This window comes from Crotalus tigris, unplaced genomic scaffold, assembly GCF_016545835.1.
Source record: "Crotalus tigris isolate CLP2741 ecotype Arizona unplaced genomic scaffold, ASM1654583v1 scf7180000024475.591531, whole genome shotgun sequence".
NCBI classification, from domain to species: Eukaryota; Metazoa; Chordata; class Lepidosauria; order Squamata; family Viperidae; genus Crotalus; species Crotalus tigris.
In genome coordinates, this window is record NW_024100646.1 from 61,003 (window position 1) to 81,102 (window position 20,100).

A 20,100-nucleotide genomic window follows, 5' to 3' on the forward strand; every position below is an offset into this window, starting at 1 on the left:
CCACCCATGCTGGCTCAGGAATTCTGGGAGTTGAAGTCCACCAGTCATAAAAGAGCCCGGGTTGCCTAACCCAGTCTACACAACAGATATTATGTACCCACAACTCTTTGAATACAGGTAGCCCTTGACAACCACAGTTGAGCCCAAAATTTATGTTGCTGAGGGTGAAATTTGTTATGTGAGGTTTGCCCCATTTTATGTTCTTTCTTGCCACTGTTGTTAAATGAATCATTGGAGTTAAGTTAGTAACCCGGTTACTTGCCACATTGACTGCTTGTCAGAAGATTGCAAAAAAGTGATCATGTGATCTCAAGACACTGCAACCATCATCAATGTGAACCAGCTGCCAAGCGTCAAGAGTTTTGATCACATGACCATGGGGATACTTCCGCAGTCATAAGCCTGAAAAACGGTCATAATTCACAATGGGCTTTGATGTGTCCCATCAGCCCTGTTTGCTCACATGATTAGATCACGGAGAGCTCGGGGTTACGTGGATCCCTTCAGACAACTGATCCATTTAACAGAGTTAGTTTGGATCACTCACTTTGAGGTGAGGACTACTTCTGCCAATCCACAGTGTTGACCAAATTATTTACCATAAAGTTAAGTTCCAAGCCAAAGTCCTAGAGAGGGTCTCTACAAGCAAGTCTTCTCTAGGAATTCTGACACGATCTTGTCCTCCAATGGCTGGTCCCCACTTCTCAGGGTTTCACAGAGACCGACCATGAGCTGGAGAAAAACGCCGTGGTCAGCCGTAATGTGCTAAAAGGGCCACTGTTTCACCGTTTTATTTGTGATGACTGATAATTGGGAAATTCGTGAGCCTAGCAGGCATCAACAAGAAAGGATGAACAAAGGGTTCTTCACCTTTTCGGAATGGGGGACATTGTGTGGCAGTAAAGGACCCACAACAGTAACTAGCATGGGTAGGTGGTCTTTATTGAGAAGACACCCTTAAGGTGAAGCTTCCCCACCCGCAGCCCAAGCAACGGCTGGCCCTAGAGATGGAGAAGATTGATTTTTACTGGCCCTCCATTGGTAGGTGTGTGCCATCTTCAGATCCAGCAGTTTCACCCTTTCAGTTTGGTCAAGCTGACCAAGTCTGCCTTTGGGTAAAGATCTGAAGGGGAGAAGACCACCTCTGATCTTCACCCAAAGGCAGACTTGGTCAGCTTGACCAAAGTGAAAGAACGGACCCTTGGCAAGGGTGAAGCTGCTGGATCTGAAGACAGCACACTTACCAATGAAGTGCCAGGAAGCAGGTGGCTGCAGGGAAAGGTGCCAGCTGTGGGGTTGACCACGGGGTTTATTACACAGCCCACCAACAGTTGGCTGTGGATGCTGGGCACAAGCACTGCCAACTCTTGATGCTCTTCAGTGGTCTTCAGATGGTTGTTAATGGCCAGATGGAATAGTGGAAGTGACCGCAGAGAACTGGACCAACTCAATGGGGTCCACTTGGCCGATCCTTCTATGCTTCAGAGCTGAGCTGGGAAGTTGTACAAGATGTGTGGGACCTTCCATCACAACAGAGCCATCAGGCAAGGTGAGGACACCTTCATGATGCTGCACTGCTGTTGGGTGGCCTAAACATGCGTGGAGCTCTACGCCTGCAATGCTGACCCAACAGCTGGTGATCAAGTGTGCAGAATTGAACAACCTTTACAGCTGACTTGGCAACAAATGTTCCCCCATTAAGATCGGTTTAGAGACATAAAATACAGGAAGTGCAACAGGGAAAATGAAAGAGCCTGGGACCAGAACAGATATTTTTTGCAAACACATTGGATATTTACATTTTGTAAACAATAAGAAACATACTGCCAAACATCTGTCACAAAGAAGAACTGGGGAGGGGGGAGGGAAACAGGATTTAAACTTATATGTATATAGATTCCAATTCTTAGCCTTTGTAGAAGTTGATCTTCCTGTTAAGGGTTGCTTGTATGCACAACAAGATATTTACGCAACCCAATACTTTGCCTTCTCCCGACGGTGCTGAGGTCCCAGGGAAAGGTTAAACGCAGGGGCCTCGGGGCATCCGTTTTCGTGCAGCCTGCAGGTCTTGCCCTGCCTGTGGTCACCACACTCCTGCTTCAGAAGCACCAGGCATGGATAGAGCTCAGCTCACCATCCTGAGCTGTGTAAAATCGCCCCAAAGGCGCAGCGCACGTGAGATTAGCAGAGCCCTGAACAAAACTTTCTGGTTTTGACAAGTGTGCTGCCACAGCTCCCCGAAGGATGTCGCTGGCATTGCCGAGAGTTCACAACTTTGGTGGCACACCTGTGGGCCAAAGGCATGCTGGGTCTCTTTCCAGTTCACCCGGACTCGTCATCCTCGGCTAGGCTGTCCAACTCGTCCTCAACAGAAGCCAGATCCGCGTCCTTGATGAGTTTCAGGTTTGACAAATCGGGCCAGAACCACATGGCGTTTTTCTCCTTCTTAATGATGTGCAAGAACTTCTTAATCACCTTCAAGAACCTAAACACGGTGCTGTCCGTGTGGGAGATTTCAATGAGGGGCAGGATTTCCTGCCCCTTGTGAAGCTGGGATGGGGTCTGGGGGAAGTGAGGTTGGCTTGAAGTTTTGGGTTGAGGCGTAGTTTCTGGTGAGGACTGAGATGTGGGCGGTGAAGTTGCAGGTGGCAGATGGAGTGTTGTGGATTCAAGGGGAACTTTAGGTTCCATTTTCGGTTCTGTTTGAAGGGAAACTTGGGGCTCAGACTGAGTTGGGGCTTCTGTTGTATGAAACACGATGACCACCTGAGCTGGCGTTTCAGATTCTGGTTCAGACGTGGTTTGATGAGAAGATTGGGGCTCAGACTGAGTTGGGGCTTCCAATGTAGGTTGAGGTACGATGACCACATGAGCTGTGGTTTCAGATTCTGGTTCAGACGTGGTCTCAGACCGAGTTGGGGCTTCCGATGTAGATTGATTTATAGTCACAGGCTGAGTTGCAGCTTCACGTTCTGGTTCAGTCTGAGGAGATGGTTGAGGTGGAGTTATGGATGTAGGCTGAGGTGTAGTTGTAGACGGATGGGGAGCTTCATGTTCTGGTTTTGTTTCAGGAGAAGGTTGGGATTCAGTTTGAGATGTGGAGCCAACCTCTGTTGGAACTTCAAGCTTGGGAAGAGGTTGGGTTTTGTGTTCAGGTGAGGTTTGGAGAGCAGATTGAGTTATAGATGCAAGTGGAGATGTGCCTTCAGTCTTCAATGGAGATGAAGGCTGAGGTGGAGACTTGGATACTGGCTCAGATACGATTTCGATGTCAAGCAGAGGAATGGTGTTGGGTTGAGCTGTGGATTCAGACAGGACTTTGGCCTGAGGGGAAGATGAAGGTGACAGGACCTGGGATGTTGTCTGACTTGAGATTTCAGCCTTGGGTGAAGCTGGAGATGAAGGTTGGGGTGAGGTTTGCAGTGCAGATTGAATTATAGATGCAAGTAGAGATATGCCTTCAGTCTTCGATGGAGATGGAGGCTGAGGTGGAGACTTGGATGCTGGCTCAGATACGATTTCGATTTCAAGCAGAGGAATGGTGTTGGGTTGAGCTGTGGATTCAGGCAGGACTTTGGCATGAGGGGAAGATGAAGGTGACAGGACCTGGGATGTTGTGTGACTTGGTGACAGGACCTGGGATGTTGTCTGACTTGGGATTTCAGTCTTGGGTGAACTTGGAGATGAAGGTTGAGGTGAGGTTTGGAGAGCGGATTGAATTATAGATGCAAGTGGAGATGTGCCTTCAGTCTTCAGTGGAGATGGAGGCTGAGGTGGAGACTTGGATACTGGCTCAGATACGATTTCGATTTCAACCAGAGGAATGGTGTTGGGTTGAGCTGTGGATTCAGGCAGGACTTTGGCATGAGGGGAAGATGAAGGTGACAGGACCTGGAATGTTGTGTGACTTGGTGACAGGACCTGGGATGTTGTGTGACTTGGTGACAGGACCTGGGATGTTGTCTGACTTGGGATTTCAGCCTTGGATGAAGTTGGAGATGAAGGTTGGGGTGAGGTTTGCAGTGCAGATTGAATTATAGATGCAAGCAGAGATGTGACTTTCGCCTTTGGTGGAGATGGAGGCTGAGGTGGAGACTTGGATACTGGCTCAGATACGATTTCAATTTCAAGCAGAGGGGTGGCCGTGGGTTGGATTGTGGATTCAGGCAGGACTTTGGCATGAGGGGAAGATGAAGGTGACGGGACATGGGATGTTGTGGGAGTTGGAGAAGAAGATGAAGGCTTAGCATGAGGTGAAGATGGAGCCCGGGCGGGTTGAAATACGACTTCAATTTCTAATGTGTTTGGAGATTCGGCATGAAGTTGGGTTGTGGGCTTAGACGGGACGCCAGAGGTGGACTGGGACATAGGTTGAGCTTTAGGCTGACGTAGAGGCTGTGCCGTGGTTGGAGGCCAGAAAAAAACCAAAGGATTTTTTGGGGAAGTGGTTTGCAACACAGTGGGGGGTCCAGCTGGGGTTTTGGTGGCTTCGGGAGTTGCAGGGGAGCTGATTGGGGAAGAGGTTGGGTTAGGAGTCGACTCACTCTGGACTGGAACCTTGATGGTGGGGATGGGCATGGGTGTGGGCGGGGGCTGAGGCATCGGGCCCGCCAACTGCTTTATCCACGGGTAGAAGTGTTGGGTATCGGTATAGACCCCCGGCTTGTGTGCTTTCCCACAGCCCTGGCCCCAGCTGGTGATTCCAATGATCCAGAACGGTTGAGAGTCTTCTTCCTGGCACATGAGGGGGCCGCCACTGTCTCCCTGGAAGAAAAACACAGGGAGAAGGACGGCTGAAGGTCGGCAGGATACCACTAAAGGAGGAAGCATAGGGAGAGCCTGATGGTTACGTCTCCCTGGGCCTCGAGGGGATGAAAGATGCAGCCTTTGGATGGACATGAAAGAGGTAGTTCATAATACAAGTAGTCCTTGACTTACAACAGTTCCCTTAGTGGCCGTTCAAAGTTACAACGGCACTGAAAAAGGCGACTTAGGACCCTTTTTCACATTTATGACCGTGGTAGCCTCCCCGTGGTCACGTGATCAAAATTCAGACACTGGGCAGCTGATTCATATTTGTGACGGTCGCAGTGTCCTGGGGTCACGTGAGCCCCTCTTGCGACAAGGAAAGTCGACAGGGAAGCTGGGTTCACTTAACAACTGACTAGCTTAACAACCGCAGCGATTCACTTAGCAACTGTGGCTAGAAAGGTTGCAAAATGGGGCAAAACTCGCTTAGGAAAACTCTCGCTGTACAACATAAATTCTGGGCTCTCCTGTGGTCGTAAATCAAGAGCTCCCTGTAGGTGGAAACTCTGCTGGTGCTGAAGGAAGGCAACAAGAACCTACGGCTGATTCCAAAGCACTGGATTTCAAGGTCCACCAAGTGGGTCTCCCACGGGGGGGGGGTTTACCTGGCAGATATCAGCTCCTCCTTCCTCATAACCTGCACAGAGGGTGTGTTCCTCAATGGCCCCGTTGTACCAGCTGCTGCTGTTGCACTGAGCCACAGAGAAGCGGTTGACCCTCACTTCGTGCATGGTGTCGGACACTTCCCTGGCTGCTGAAAGGAAAGGCAGCTGCTTAGGAGACTTAGCAGGCCTATTTTCCCCTTCCTCCCAGGGTGCTTTGGGGCTCTCAGCCAAGGGCCTTCTGGGTGAGAGCAGTAGGGCCTTGGTGGTGACCTCTGGGAAGTTTAAGACCCAGCATTCCCCCAGGCTGTCCTAAGTAGCCCTGAAGGGGGGGAAGGGAGAGGAGAAGAAAGGAAAGGAGAAGAATGGAGAGGAGAGGAGGGGGAGGAGAGGGGAGGGAGGGAGGGAGGGAGGGAGGAAGGGAGGGGAGAGAGAAGAGAGGAGAGGAGAGGAGAGGGGGAAGATGGGAGGAGAGGAGGGGAGAGGAGAGAGGAGAGGAGAGGAGAAAAGGAGAGGGGAGGGGGAGGAGAGGGGGAAGATAGGAGGAGAGGAGAGGAGAAGAGAAGAGAAGAGAAGAGAAGAGAAGAGAAGAGAAGAGAAGAGAAGAGAAGAGAAGCAGGACTGGCAGAACTCAAAGTGGTTCCAAGCATTAAACGTTGATGGTGCTGGTGATGCTGGTGACAGTTATGATGATGCAAAAGAAGCTGGCAAACTGCAAATAAATAAATTGCATTACACTTGTTTTCAGGAATGCATTTTTGCTCCACAAAGATCTACTAGGCCCGCAGCATCCGGGGGAGCAAGGAAGGGTGTCTGTGTGTGAGGAGGGGCTGAGTGTGCCTTCTGTCCACACTCACTGTCACGGCTATTTAGGCACCCAGGAAGTCTCCCATGGCAGCCACGTTGTGGGTGTAGACAACACTCCCTCTCAAATTTCTAGAGGAGTTTCAGATGGGGCTTCTAAGGCACGGGGAGGTGGCCGGGCCCTGGGGGTGCAGAGGGCGGCCTTGGGATCTCACCCGTTTTTCCTAGGATGCCCCAGCCGCTGATGTAGCAGTGGTTTAGGAGAGAGATGGTGACGGTCATGTCAGGCAAGCAAGCCGGTTGGATGTAGTTGCTGCACTTCACGGGCTGGTCCAGCTCCATCAGAGCAATGTCACTGGTTTCCGTGGTCCTCTGGTAGTCCTCGTGGATCACTATTCGCTTGATGTAGCGCACATGGACCTCGGAGCCCAGCGAAGAAAGCTTCCATGCGCCGATCACTGCACGCCAGTGCGGAAGGTCCCTGGCGAGAGAGACAGTGGGTCAGCCCTTTCCACCACACCAACAGCCATGAAGGTGCTTTTCCAAAAGGCAACTGGACTTCCTTGTTTTTCCCTGAAGATGTTTTGCTTCTCATCCAAGAAGCTTCTTCAGTCCTGACTGAATGGTGGAGAATTCCTTGCGGTAGTCATCTGGTTGTTAGTGCTCTCTCTGAGAGCCGTTGAGGCCACCTGGAGGTTTATCAGTGCCCTAAGCATCACCTGAATGGTGCAAATGAGTGTGGGACCCCCTTGATGACTGCAAGAGGACTGCAAGAAATATAAATCCTTCCATCCTCCATCATTCAGTCAGAACTGAAGAAGCTTCTTGGATGAGAAGTGAAGCACCTTCAAGGAAAAACAAGAAAGTCCAGTTGCCTTTGGCAAAAGCACCTGTGGGACAAAGAGGAGCTGGAGGACTGAATCTCCATAGACAACCAACAACTTTGGCCAGTGGTGGGATTCCAAACAGGTGAACAACCAGTTCTCTGTGTGGATGCTGCTTCCGGAAGTCCATTCTGGGCCTGGGCAACAAAAAATTAGCTCCCGGTTTTGCCAAACTGGTGCAAACTGGCTGAATCCCACCAGCTGGCTAGGTGACTTTGGGCCAATCACCAGGAGACTGAGAATTTTAGTGCCTCCTTACACCTTAGGCATGAAAAGCAGTTGGGTGACTTCAAGCCAATTACCAGGGGACTGTGAGTTCTAGTCCCACCTTAGCCATGAAATCCAACTGGGTGATTCTGAGCCAATCACTGTCTCTTAAGGTGTCCCCCAAGATAAGACCCACACCCACCATTTTGGCTTTCCAAGAAGGCCTGAAGACCCAGCTCTGCCAACTGGCATAGGGCCCCAACAGGGACCTGTCATTCTGGAGGTGATTAATGAACCGAGATAAGATCCCACCTCTTCACTGGGGGTGTCTGACTCCCTCCTTTCCCGTCTTTGTCGATTGTTCCCCCCTCTTCTCTGTGGCAGCCCCTCAAACTCTAGAAGATGGCTACCCTGTCACCATGCTTCCTGCCACCAAGTGGGACGGTCTCACCTTTTGTTCAAGAAGCAGTGGGCCGCAGTGAGAATCCACCGGCCCGACACGAGGGAGCCTCCGCAGCTGTGCTTGTGTCCTGTTATCGTGGGGAGCTGCAAGCTGACCACCCAAGGCCACGCCCCAGCCTGGGCATCGACTCCGCCCACCACCTGCTCACTTCGGCCATGTCCTGGCACTAAGGGGTGTCTTCCGCAAACACTGGAGAGAGAAACAAGCATTGATTCCTGACTAGCAGCAGGACGGTGACCGTCAGCCAATATGCCCCCTCTCGGCAACTAATAGCAATAGCGCTTAGACCTATATACTGCTTCACCGTGCTTTACAGCCCCTCTCTAAGTGGTTTACAGAGTCAGCCTTTTGCCCCCAACAATCTGGGTCCTCATTTTGCCGACCTCGGAAGGACGGAAGGCCGAGTCGACCTTTTAGCCGGTCAGGATCGAACTGCTGGCAGTGGGCAGCCAGCAGAATTAGCTTGCAGTCCTGCATTCAAACCACTGCGCCACCACACAGTTCTATAATCCTAGCCATGCTAGCCAAGATGGTGCTTGGCCCCTCACCCACACCCCTCCTCCCAAGCACATAGCCTCCTTGGGAGCCTCGTTCCAAGGGTTGCCTCTTGGAACCCTTTCTGGATCGGGCCCGTCCTCCTTTTTCCTCCTTCTCACTTACTTACTCGCAAGTATCAACTATGGTGTGAGTGGGCCAGACAGAAGCCAGGATCTGGAGTGGAAGGAGGATGCATCTCATCCTCTTGATGGCTCCAGATGCTCCTCTGATTCTCTCATTCTCCTAGCGGCCGTGATGTCACAAGTGCACGGAGCCCAGTTGCAGCCAATCAGCACCCAGGCAGTATGACCTCATACAGAATGTGCCAGCTCCAAGCAGCATTTGTCCCCTTCCAAATGCCTTGGCACATCTGGCCCAGATGATGATGGAGACTAAGCCGCGTCATTGGAGGAGTGGCTAGCCAGGATCTGGTCTGCATTTTGGGAGGTCCTCCTGAGAAGCACCCATCATTCCTGGTCCTCCGTCTGGGGGCCTTCCTGAGTCCAGGGACCGCAGGACAGAAAAGGTGGAGGGATGAATGAAGGCAAATATGTGTGTCCCAGGATAATATTACAGGATCCATTCTGGATCAATTAACAGGACAAAAGGTCTACTCTTTCAAGCTTTTGGACTTGAGCTGGAACCCATCCTATGGGAACTTCTCTCTACCGGAATATGTGCTTTGGGCTATTCGATGAGTCACATTTATCCTTGTGACGACAAGCCCACAAGGCAGAATGCTGAAGGATAGTGTTCTCCTGGTCCAGGGGTAGGCAACCTTGGCTCTTTTATGACTCGTGGACTTCAACTCCCAGAATTCCTGAGCCAGCATAGGGGAACTATGGCCCCCTCATGACTCGTGGACTTCAACTCCCAGAATTCCTGAGCCAGCATGAGGGAACTATGGCCCCCTCATGACTCGTGGACTTCAACTCCCAGAATTCCTGAGCCAGCATGGGGGAACTATGGCCCCCTCGTGACTCGTGGACTTCAACTCCCAGAATTCCTGAGCCAGCATGAGGGAACTATGGCCCCCTCATGATTTTTGGACTTCAACTCCCAGAATTCCTGAGCCAGCCTGGCTCAGCTTGGAAACCTCTCCCTTTCCCCTCAGCATGGCTGGCTCAGGAACTCTGGGAGTTGAAGTCCACGAGTCATAAAAGAGCCAAGGTTGCCTAGCCCTGCCCTAGGAAAACAGTATTAATAACTGGCCCTTCTGTTAACGCCATTTTTAAAAATTAAGCTCTTTTGCCCAAAAAACCACCTTATGCAAATATTCTTCTGGTTTTCTTTCTCAGTTGATGTCTGGAATTTCTGGACATGGTGGACAACTACTCTTCAATCCCAGCTGCAGAATGATAAATATTGCTCGTGCCTGGTGAAACGTCTTAGCGTTCCATGAAATAAATAAGACACATTTCTGGAAGGAAACATTTTATTCAGGGTGTGTTTCTACAGGAGAGCAGCTGCCAGACTTCATTGGGGTTCAGCCAACCAAGGTGACGGTGTGAAGCCGTGGTAGCTCTGATGAAGCTCTTCTCCTTCCAGAAACGGACTTAAGGCTGTCTGCCAGGACATTGGCTCCTGGTCCCTGGAACCGGCCGTTTGCACCCTAGTCTGAAATAAGGTTTCCTGAGAAGCTTCTCTGGTGGGCTCAGGGCTCAGTCGTGTTCCTAAGCTGTCCGAAATTCAGCTGTCATGTGGAGCTTGGGGCCAGGAGCTAGGGGCCAACTCGATTTCAAATGGTGTGTTTATAAAAGTGGCTACAGAAATCTGATAAATGATAAAAAAAAATATGGGGCAAATGAAAAGTAGGACGCAGGTTGTCAAAAGTTCAGGAGCTGGGTGGTAGGGATTACCCCAGAAAGAGCCTGGTCGTGGATGCTTTATCTGGGCCATGATGGGATGGAAGTCCCCAGTTTCCTTAAAGGGGGCGCCTGTTCCAGTATTGTGTCTGAGGCCACCGAAAACGCGTGGTGTGCGGAAAGGCTGTGTACTTTCTCCGGGGCACCCTATAAATTATGCTAGGCCCCTTGCCCCAGCCCAGGAAGGCCGTGGTGGGGGTTGGCCACCGTGGTGTGTTCTGAGGGAAGAAGGTGAAAGGTGAGAATGTCCTCGGGGGTCCCGTGTACCAAGGCCAGGTGGTGCGTTTCACGGGCGGTCTCCACTTGCGTGTCGGAAGGCTATACGTGTTCGCCTCTGGGAAGTACCCAACTAGCATCCCGTTGACCTTTTTGTAAATGGGGTTGAGATAATACACTCCCGTGAACCGGCTTGGGGGCGGAGGGGTGGGGGTGCGGGGCGTGGTTGGTCTGAATGGAGGAGAGAGGCCAGAGGCAGGGGGGTTCGCCAGGATGTCCTTGATCCAGGTGAGGAAGGACTGGGTGGAAGTGAAGACTCCGGGGGATTTGCCACTGGAGCATCCAGTGCCCCAGCTGTTGAGACCGATCAGCCAGTAGCGCTCAGTGTGAGGTGTCCTGCACATCAGGGGTCCACCGCCATCACCCTGCAGGAAGAGGGAGAGGAGACATAACCAGGGAGCGCAGCATCACCATCCATGGACATGCAACAGCAGAAGACTCAGCAATCACTTTTATGCCCTTTTATAAACCCTTAGTAATCTCGCAAAAGAATTGAGGCCTTTGAACTATGGTGCAGGAGAAGACTTCTGCGAGTCCCTTGGACTGCAAGGCGATCAAACCGGTCGGTCCTAGAGGAGATCAACCCTGACTGCTCTTTAGAAGGCCAGATCCTGAAGTTGAAACTCAAGTACTTTGGCCACCTGATGAGAAGGAAGGACTCACTGGAGAAGAGCTTGATGCTGGGAAAGATGGAGGGCAAGAGAAGAAGGGGACGACAGAGAACGAGGTGGCTGGATGGAGTCCCTGAAGCAGCAGGCATGAGTTTGAATGGACTCCAGAAGATGGTAGAGGACAGGAAGACCTGGAGGAACGTGGTCCATGGGGTCGCGATGGGTCGGACACGACTTCGCAATTAACAACAACAACAACAATCCCACAATGGATGAACGGCTGCCAAAGTTGATGGAGTTAGCAGAGATGGTTAAACTGACCGCTTTGCTGTGATGCGCATTTCTGACCTCCTGCCAGCTTCCTCCTTGATTCTGTGGTCAGAAGTCAGCAGCAAAGTTTGCAAATAGTGGTCACATGACCATGGGATGCTGCAGCTGGGAGTCGGTTGCCAAGTACACGATCCCAGGGATGCTATGATGGCCACAGCCATGAGGACCAGTTATAAGTCCCCTTGTTGTCTATGGTAGGGGTCCCCAAGCCCCGGTCTGTGGACCAGTACCGGGCCACAGCATACCAGCAACCGGTCTGCACAAACAAGCAAAGTCCCATCTGTGGGATGCAGGCAGCACACAAAACCACACCGTCTCTGGTCCACAGAAAAACTTTTCTCCACAGAACTGGTCCCTGGTGCCCAAAAGGTCAGGGGACCTCTGGTCTATGGAAATTCTCAGTCGTCCAGGTCACAGTTGTCCCAGAAATGCTTTTTTCCAAAAGGCAACAGAACCTTGAACAGGACCTGGACAGACTTGAACACTGGGCACTAACTAACAAAATGAAATTCAATGGTGAAAAAAGCAAGGTTCTACTTTTAGGCAAGAAAAACCAAATGCACAAGTACAGCATAGGTGGCACCATGCTCAATAGTAGTAACTGTGAGAGGGACCTCAGAGTCCTAGTAGACAATCACCTAAATATGAGCCAGCCATGTGCTGCAGCTGCCAAAAAGACCAACACCGTGCTAGGCTGCATTAAAAGAGGGATAGAATCAAGATCACGTGAAGTATTAATACCACTCTTCAATGCCTTGGTAAGGCCACACTTGGAATACGGCATCCAGTTTTGATCACCACGATGTAAAAAAGATGTTGAGACTCTAGAAAGAGTACAGAGAAGAGCAACAAAGATGATTAGGGGACTGGAGGCTAAAACATATAAGGAACGGTTGCTAGAATTGGGTATGTCTAGTTTAACGAAGAGAAGGACGATAGGGGACATGATAGCAGTCTTCCAGTATCTCAGGGGCTGCCCCAAAGTAGAGGGAGTCAAGCTATTCTCCAAAGCACCAGAAAGCAGGACAAGACGCAATGGATGGAAACTAATCAAGGAGAGAAGCAACCTAGAACTAAGGAGAAACTTCCTGACAGTGAGGACAATTAATCAGTGGAACAACCTGCCTCCAGAAGCAGTAAATGCTCCAACACTGGAAGTTTTTAAGAAGAGACTAGACAGCCACCTGTCCGAAATGGTGTAGGGTTTCCTGCCCGAGCAGGGGATTGGACTAGATGACCTCCAAGGTCCCTTCCAACTTTACTACTATTACTATTACCTTCTTGGTTTTTGTTTGAAAATGTTTTGCTTCTCATCCAAGAAGTTCTTCCGTTCTAGGGGAAGAACTAAGAACTGACATTAGAATTGAAGAAGCTTCTTAGATGAGAAGTGAAATGCTTTCAAACAACAACAAAAAAAAAAAACCCAGGTCTACTTGCCTTTTGGAAAAAGCATCTTTGGAAAAGTGTCCTTGCTCAGCACCATTGTAACTTCTAGTGATTGCTGAGCAAGTAGTCCTTAAAGGAGGACTACCTGTGTTTTTCTCTCTCTGGCACCTCTCAGATCCTGGAGAAGGGGAGTGAGCCTGAAGAGCAGATCCGAGGTAAAGAGGCCTCTGTCCTGGGCACACTTACCCGGCAGCTGCCCTTGTTGGGATCGTCAGACACGGCACACAGGTGTTCCTCTCTTATGAGTGTCGAATACTGTTCAGAGCTGTTGCACTCACTTCGGGCCACCAGCGACACTTCGGCCTCTTGTAGGATGTCCGAATATTTGGCTCCCTCTGTGAGCAGAAGAGAAGATTGTATCACCCCACCAGTATCCAGTTCCTGACCAGAGACTGGCCTCAGCAGACCTCTTGACCCAGGCTTCAGGTGCAAACAGAAGGGCTGAATATCAGAGATTCATTCTGGAAAGTCCCTCGGCTAGTATTGTGATTAAGTTCCCATAATGCCAATGACCTTGTTATTGAATTAAGTCACTTACTGGCTTCACACTATGCATCGCATCCTAAACTAACAAGGTTGGATTCATGCGATAAACTAACATCCCTCCCCGGCCCTCTCCCCAGTTTAAATTAACCAAGTTAACTTGCACAATTATTTGACAGGGATGGTATAGGGCTCCTGCCTTGCGTAGGGGGCTGGACTAGAAGACCTCTGAGGTCCCTCCCAGACTTAGTATTCTATTTCTAAGTTTAGAAGGTGGTTGTGAATGGCACCACTAACTTGGACAACTTGGGAGTGCAGCCAGAGGGACGTAATATCTAGTCCTGTCCTTCAAAAGAATGCATTGGAACATCATCTCATCTCTATCTCTATCTACACAAGAGGAGCTTTTCTTTAAAATATTATTTTTGGCTCACCCAGCTCTCTAGTTCAACTTCCATCAATCACTGAACCTGATAGAAAGATATGAACAAAGGCATATCTTTAAGGAGATGCAAGCAAAGGTTCCTGAGGTCAGGAGTGGCCAAACTCTGGGTCAACTGTAGGACAATGTTCTCCTTCCTGCTCTCACTAGACCAGGGTTTGGCAACCTTGGCTCTTTTATGACTCGTGGATTTCAACTCCCAGAATTCCTGAGCCAGCACAGCTGGCTCAGGAATTCTGGGAGTTGAAGTCCACGAGTCATAAAAGAGCCAAGGTTGCCAAACCCTGCACTAGACCAAGGATGCTATCAGAGAGTTTCCTTAAGAGATGCAGAGGACCCATTTTTCCTGCTTCCGATATTCCTATGCCCAGCCTAGGACCCACAGCACCACATTGTTTTCCTACTTTCTAAAACTACAGTGTGATGCCTTCAAGATCTCCTGACCAACGGTTGGGTGTCTCTCAGACTTTTCTCCAAACTTGATGATGTGTTGGGGAACTGAACCCAGAGGGTGCCTAGAGCCCCCCAATTTTCATGAGGATAGGGATGGGGGTGGGGTGGGGATTGTTACTGGTTTATTTAATTTTGGGGACTCTCACTCTCCATGATCGTGATGCCCCAGCCACAGATGTAGCAGTGGGTGAGCGAGTCTAGGTCCAGGTCTCCCTCCGGCAGGCAGGCGGGCTGGACATAATCGTTGCAAATTACGGGTTTGTCCATTTCTACCAAAGCAATGTTATTCAAGTGCGTGTCACGGTCATAGCGAGCGTGGTTGACCAGCCTCTTGATGACCCGGTTCTGGGCATCAGGCCCAGGTTTGGAGCGCTGGGTAGCCCCAATCTGCAGTCTGAAGTACTCCACTTTAAGGTACCTGGGTAAAAGGGGAGACAGGAGATCACATTACATAAGACGAGGTCAACTTTTAAGAGGTCCATTGATGTCTTGGAACGGGAAGGCAATGGCCAGGATCCTGACTGCAATTCCCATATGAGCCCTTGCAGTTTAGGGACTTGGGATGCCAAGGGGGAAGCAGGAGGAACAGTGGAGAATTTGGGGCTCATCTAAAAGAAGGGATCCTTCCTCCTTATCTGAGGAAAACAGCAAACATCTACCTGGCATGGGGATCATGTTGCCTCTCATTCATTACCTGCTGGACGAAAGGAGCCTTGAAGGAAGATTATTTCTTATGCTGAGGGGAGTGGGCGACAAGTGCGAGGAAGCCCCCAGACTCAAGAGAAATCAAAGAGTCTCAAAACACCCCCTCCCCAGCAAATTAAGCAAATGATGATGAGTCTAGGCCAGTGGTTCTCAACCTGTGGGTCGGGACCCCATTTGGGGTCGAACGACCATTTCACGGGGGTCGCCAAACAACGCAGTCCGCCATTTTTCCCCCCTTTTCCTTAGCTGTGCTACTCCCTTTTATTCTATTGGCTTTTGAAAGCCAATAGAATGGACTCTCTTGAATAGAGTCTAATTCTATTGGCTTTCAAAAGCCAATAGGAATTGTCCAGGCTGTCTCTGCCCTGCTGAGCCCGCCAAAAGTCCCATTCTGCAAACGGTGCTGCACCAGTTGAGTAGTCCTCGACTTACGACCGGTTGAGTAGTCCTCGACATACGACCGATTGGGGGTTGGGGCATTAAAAAGGTTGAGAACCACTGGTCTAGGCTGAAAGGCCAAAGAGGACTCCGTGAAAAGACATCTGCTAGAAGACCTCCAAGGTCCCCTCCACCCATATTATTCTATGTTCTAACTGGAAATGGGATCTTCTGGAGATATCTCCAGACTTCTGTGAGTTTCTTTGCTCTAGAAATTTGCATGTTTCTACACTTTTTCCTTTTGGGGAGACCCCTTAAGACATTTTGAATGGAATTGCAGCTGGAAGCATGCAACGTTCTAGAGATGGCCGGACTGCAACAATCATGCTTCTAGTGCTGAATGCTTAAAATGGTAGCATCCAGAGATCAAGCTTGATAACCATGCTTCTAGTGTTGAAGGAACTCAGAATGGTGGCATCCAGAGATCAAGTGTTATGGAGAGCTCATGTCTCACAGACAATTTGAAAGAGATTGGATCTCTCCTTGATAAGATGGTTGACACAGTACAATTTCTCTTAAAGGTCAATTGGGTTAGGGTTAGGGTTAGAGGGTTAGGGTTAGAGGGTTAGGTTTAGAGGGCTAGGGCTAGGGCTAGGGTTAGGGTTAGGGTTAGGGCTAGGGTTAGGGCTAGGGTTAGGGTTAGGGCTAAGGGTAAGGCTAGGGCTAGGGTTAGGATTAGGGCTAAGGCTAGGGCTAGGGCTAGGGCTAAGGCTAGGGCTAGGATTAGGGCTAAGGCTAAGGCTAGGGCTAGGGCTAGGGCTAGGGTTAGGGTTAGGGCTAGGGCTAGGGCTAGGGTTAGGGTTAGGGCTAAGGCTAGGGCGAGGGCTAGGGCTAGGGCTAGGGCTAGGGCTAGGGTTAGGGTTAGGGTTAGGGTTAGGGTTAGGGCTAGGGCTAGGGCTAGGGCTAGGGCTAGGGCTAGGGCTAGGGTTAGGGTTAGGGTTAGGGTTAGGGTTAGGGTTAGGGTTAGGGCTAGGGCTAGGGCTAGGGCTAGGGCTAGGGCTAGGGCTGGGGCAAGGGTTAGGGCTAGGGCTAGGGCTAGGGCTAGGGCTAGGGCTAGGGCTAGGGCTAGGGCTAGGGCTAGGGCTAGGGCTAGGGCTAGGGCTAGGGCTAGGGCTAGGGCTAGGGCTAGGGCTAGGGCTAGGGCTAGGGCTAGGGCTAGGGCTAGGGCTAGGGCTAGGGTTAGGGTTAGGAAGAAGACAAAGCCAAGAAGGTGCAAATTAAATCCAAGAGATAAAAAGAGCCATCAGCTCCTTCCCCACCCCCCACCCCCAGTATGGCAGCTTCTCAACAAGAAGCTTCTCAACCATGGCAATCAGAAAATGCATGGTCTTCAACTCCCAGAATTCCCCAGCTAGTATGTCTACGGAGGTTCTCAGTCATCCAGGTCACGGTTGTCCCACAGTTGCTTTTTTGCAAGGCAACTTGACTTTCTTTTTTCTCTCTGAAGATTTTTTGCTTCTCATCCAAAAAGCTTCTTCAGCTCCATTCCCCACCATCCAGTCAGAGCTGAAGAAGTTTCTTGGATGAGAAGTGAAATGTGTTCGGAGAGAAAAAAGAAAGCCCAGTTGCCTCATGAAAAACCACCTGTGGGATCCCCAGCTAGTACGACAACTTCTGAAGCAGAAGCTTCTCAGCTTGGCAACCTGAAGAAACATGGACTTCCCAGCCAGTGTGGCTAGCTGGGGAATTCTCGGAATTGGTCCACACATCTTGAAGGTGCTACAATTGAGAAACAATGGCCTAGAGCAGGGGTCTTCAAACTTGGCCCTTTGATGACTTGTGGACTTCAACTCCCAGAATTCCTCAGCCAGGCACACGTGCCTAGCTGAGGAATTCTGGGAATTGAAGTCCACAATTCATAAAAGGGCCAAGTTTGAAGACCCCTGCTTGTGGACTTCAACTCCCAGAATTCCTCAGCCAACATGCCTAGCTGAGGAATTCTGGGAATTGAAGTCCACAATTCATAAAAGGGCCAAGTTTGAAGACCCCTGCTTGTGGACTTCAACTCCCAGAATTCCTCAGCCAACATGCCTGGCTGAGGAACTCTGGGAGTTGAAGTCCACAAGTCATCAAAGGGCCAAGTTTGAAGACCCCTGACCTAGAGATTCACTGGTTCTCATTTTTGATCTCGGGACATTCTTGTTGTTTTTTGTTTTGCTCACTTGAGAATGAGGAAGCACTGGGCCGTCGAAATAACCCAGCGAGAATTGATCAAGGAGCCGGCACAGAAATGGTGGAAGCCCTGCCGGGTCGGGAACTGGAAGCTGACCACCCAGGGCCACGTTCCTGGCAGGGAATCGATCCCGCCCACAATCCGCAGCATGCCGTGGCTCATGGCTAGTGGCCGGCTGCCACACACCCTCCTGCAGAAAAAGAGGGGGCAATTGATTGATGGATTGATTGATGGATTTAGCTACAGCCTCCCCTGAGGTCCTGCAATCACTGGTGTACAAGACTAACAAAACACATTATACAGACATAGACAAATATAAGGTTGTGTACTGGCAGTCTTCAACTTACAACAGTTCATTTAGTTCAGTGGTTCTCCACCTGTGGGTCAGGACCCCATTTGGGGTCGAGCAACCATTTCACGGGGGTCGCCAAACAATGCAGTCCGCCATTTCCCCCCCCCCTTTTCCTTAGCTGTGCTACTCCCTTTTATTCTATTGGCTTTGGAAAGCCAATAGAATAGACTCTCTTGAATAGAGACTAATTCTATTGGCTTTCCAAAGCCAATAGGAATTGTCCAGGCTGTCTCTGCCCTGCTGAGCCCGCCAAAGGTCCCAGTCTGCAAACGGTGCTGCAAGTTGTCTGCAGCGAAGGTGAGCTGTCTGGAAGCTTCCACCCTTCCCTGCTGAGCAACTACTCAAAATGTAAGTAAAAGAGGGCCAGGGGTGGGAGGGGGGAGGCCGGCGGGCGCAGGGAGGGTTGCTGGCGCGCGTGGGGCCCGGCGGGTGCCTTACCTCCCTTGGGCTGGGCCAGTTGGTGGCCCAGCCGGTGGTCGCCTGCGCCGTCTCTGCCACTTGCCAGCTACGCCTCGGCCGGCACAGCGGGTGGCACCATGCATGCGCAGCGCTCCAGGGCAGGGAAAGTCCTTGACTTACGACTGGTTTAATCCTCGACTTATGACCGGTTGTTTAGTCCTCGACGTACGACCGGTTGGGGGTCGCGGCATTAAAAAGGTTGAGAACCACTGATTTAGTGACTGTTCAAAATCACAACTGAAAAAAGGGACTTGTGACTTATGACAAGCAAAGTCCAGGGGGAACCCAGGTTCGCTTAACAATAGTTTGACTAACTTAATCATTGTAGTGATTCCTTTAACAAAGGTAGCAAGAAATGTGGTAAAATGGGGCAAACTCACTTAACAAATGTTTCACTTAGCAAGGGAAATTTCGAACTCAGTTGTGGCATTAAGTTGAGGGCTACCTGTAGCATATCAGCAAATACACACACACACACACATACACACAGAGAGACAAACACACACACATGGTTGTATGAACCCAGCCCATTGATGTGACCGGAAAGGCAATTGAACTAAGACTGCAAGGGTGTCTGTGGAGATTCTCCATCGTCCAGATCATGAGAAAGAAAGTTCTTTTTCCAAAAATCAACTAGACTTTCTTGGGTTTTTTCCTTTGAAAATGTTTCACTTCTCCTCCAAGAATCTTCTTCCACCCAGATGTTCTTCTGAGAAGAAGCTTCAGGAGGAAGTTTTTTGTTATCAAACTGAATGAAGAATGGCAGGAAGGAAATATGGGAGGCAACCAGCTCTTTCCCTCCTCCTCCTCCTCCTCCTCCTCCTCCTCCTCCTCCTCCTCCTCCTCCTCCTCCTCCTCCCCTCCTCCTCCTCCTCCTCCTCCTCCTCCTCCTCCTCCAGGGTCCAGCCTGCTGGGACAACCCCCAGCAGGACCTCAAGGTCACCGTTTATGCTGTTGCTACCCATCTCCAACAACCATCCCTCCCACTCCGGCCACCAGGACAACCAAATGTTGACCGTGAAGGGACCCCCTCCAGCTGTGGCCCTCACTTACGTGCAAGTGTCCTCTTCATTATCGTAGATTAAACACAGCGCATCAACTGCCCAGAGGAGCAGCAGCAGCTTCTTCATCCTACATCGCTCAACAAGTGTCGGGTCCCACCTCCTGCTCCCAGGGCTCATGACATCACAAACTGTCCTTTCAGTCCCCAGCCAATTAGCCAACAGACAATGTGACATCACACTGAAGGACCACAATTCTTTGCTGCTGTTTGCTTTCGAAGGGCCAATGGCAGGGACCCCCTTTGGGCATCTGGCTGGGGCCTTCAAAACACTCCACCTTGCTGAGGAAGGGAACCCATTCTGCACGTGGGGGCAGGGAGCGGTCAGGAATGCCAGCTGTCTTATTGGGTCAGCAACAACAGGACGTCTGAGCGAGCAGCAGGCTGGACTGTTGTCGGAGGACTTTGTCCAGTTATATTTACAAAAAATGTAAACGATCTGGAGCGGGTTCAGAGAAGCACTATCAAAATGGGAAAGGGTTTGGAGGCCAAGTCCCTTGAGAATGGTGAAGGGTGCAGATGCTACTGATAGAAGAGTATATTTGTAGCTTGGGTTGAACTGTGGCGTCCTTGGTTCTCTCTGAGCTGCGTGGTTTTCTTGCAGCTGTTTCATGACCCAACTAGGGAAAATCATCAGAACAAGAAGAGAGTAGGATTTGGGGGGGGAGGGGAGGAGGAGGAGGAGGAGGAGGAGGAGGAGA

General features: G+C 50.5%; 2 protein-coding genes across 2 annotated transcripts; both read right to left on the reverse strand.

Annotated features, from left to right (window-relative positions):
* Positions 1 to 1,833: 1,833 nt before the first annotated feature.
* LOC120303690 (mucin-5AC-like) lies at positions 1,834 to 9,884 on the reverse strand. Its single transcript, XM_039333375.1, has 7 exons — positions 9,870 to 9,884; positions 9,642 to 9,726; positions 8,434 to 8,527; positions 7,758 to 7,958; positions 6,431 to 6,696; positions 5,415 to 5,560; positions 1,834 to 4,764 (listed from the first exon to the last, which is right to left on the reverse strand). The coding sequence occupies exons 1-7, from the start codon at positions 9,882 to 9,884 to the stop codon at positions 2,323 to 2,325; spliced, it is 3,249 nt and encodes a 1,082-aa protein (XP_039189309.1). The 3' UTR covers positions 1,834 to 2,322.
* LOC120303702 (acrosin-like) lies at positions 9,741 to 19,494 on the reverse strand. The gene is made up of 5 exons (XM_039333400.1): positions 19,393 to 19,494; positions 17,518 to 17,718; positions 14,359 to 14,630; positions 13,021 to 13,169; positions 9,741 to 10,812 (listed from the first exon to the last, which is right to left on the reverse strand). The coding sequence occupies exons 1-5, from the start codon at positions 19,467 to 19,469 to the stop codon at positions 10,231 to 10,233; spliced, it is 1,281 nt and encodes a 426-aa protein (XP_039189334.1). The 5' UTR covers positions 19,470 to 19,494; the 3' UTR covers positions 9,741 to 10,230.
* Positions 19,495 to 20,100: the final 606 nt, after the last annotated feature.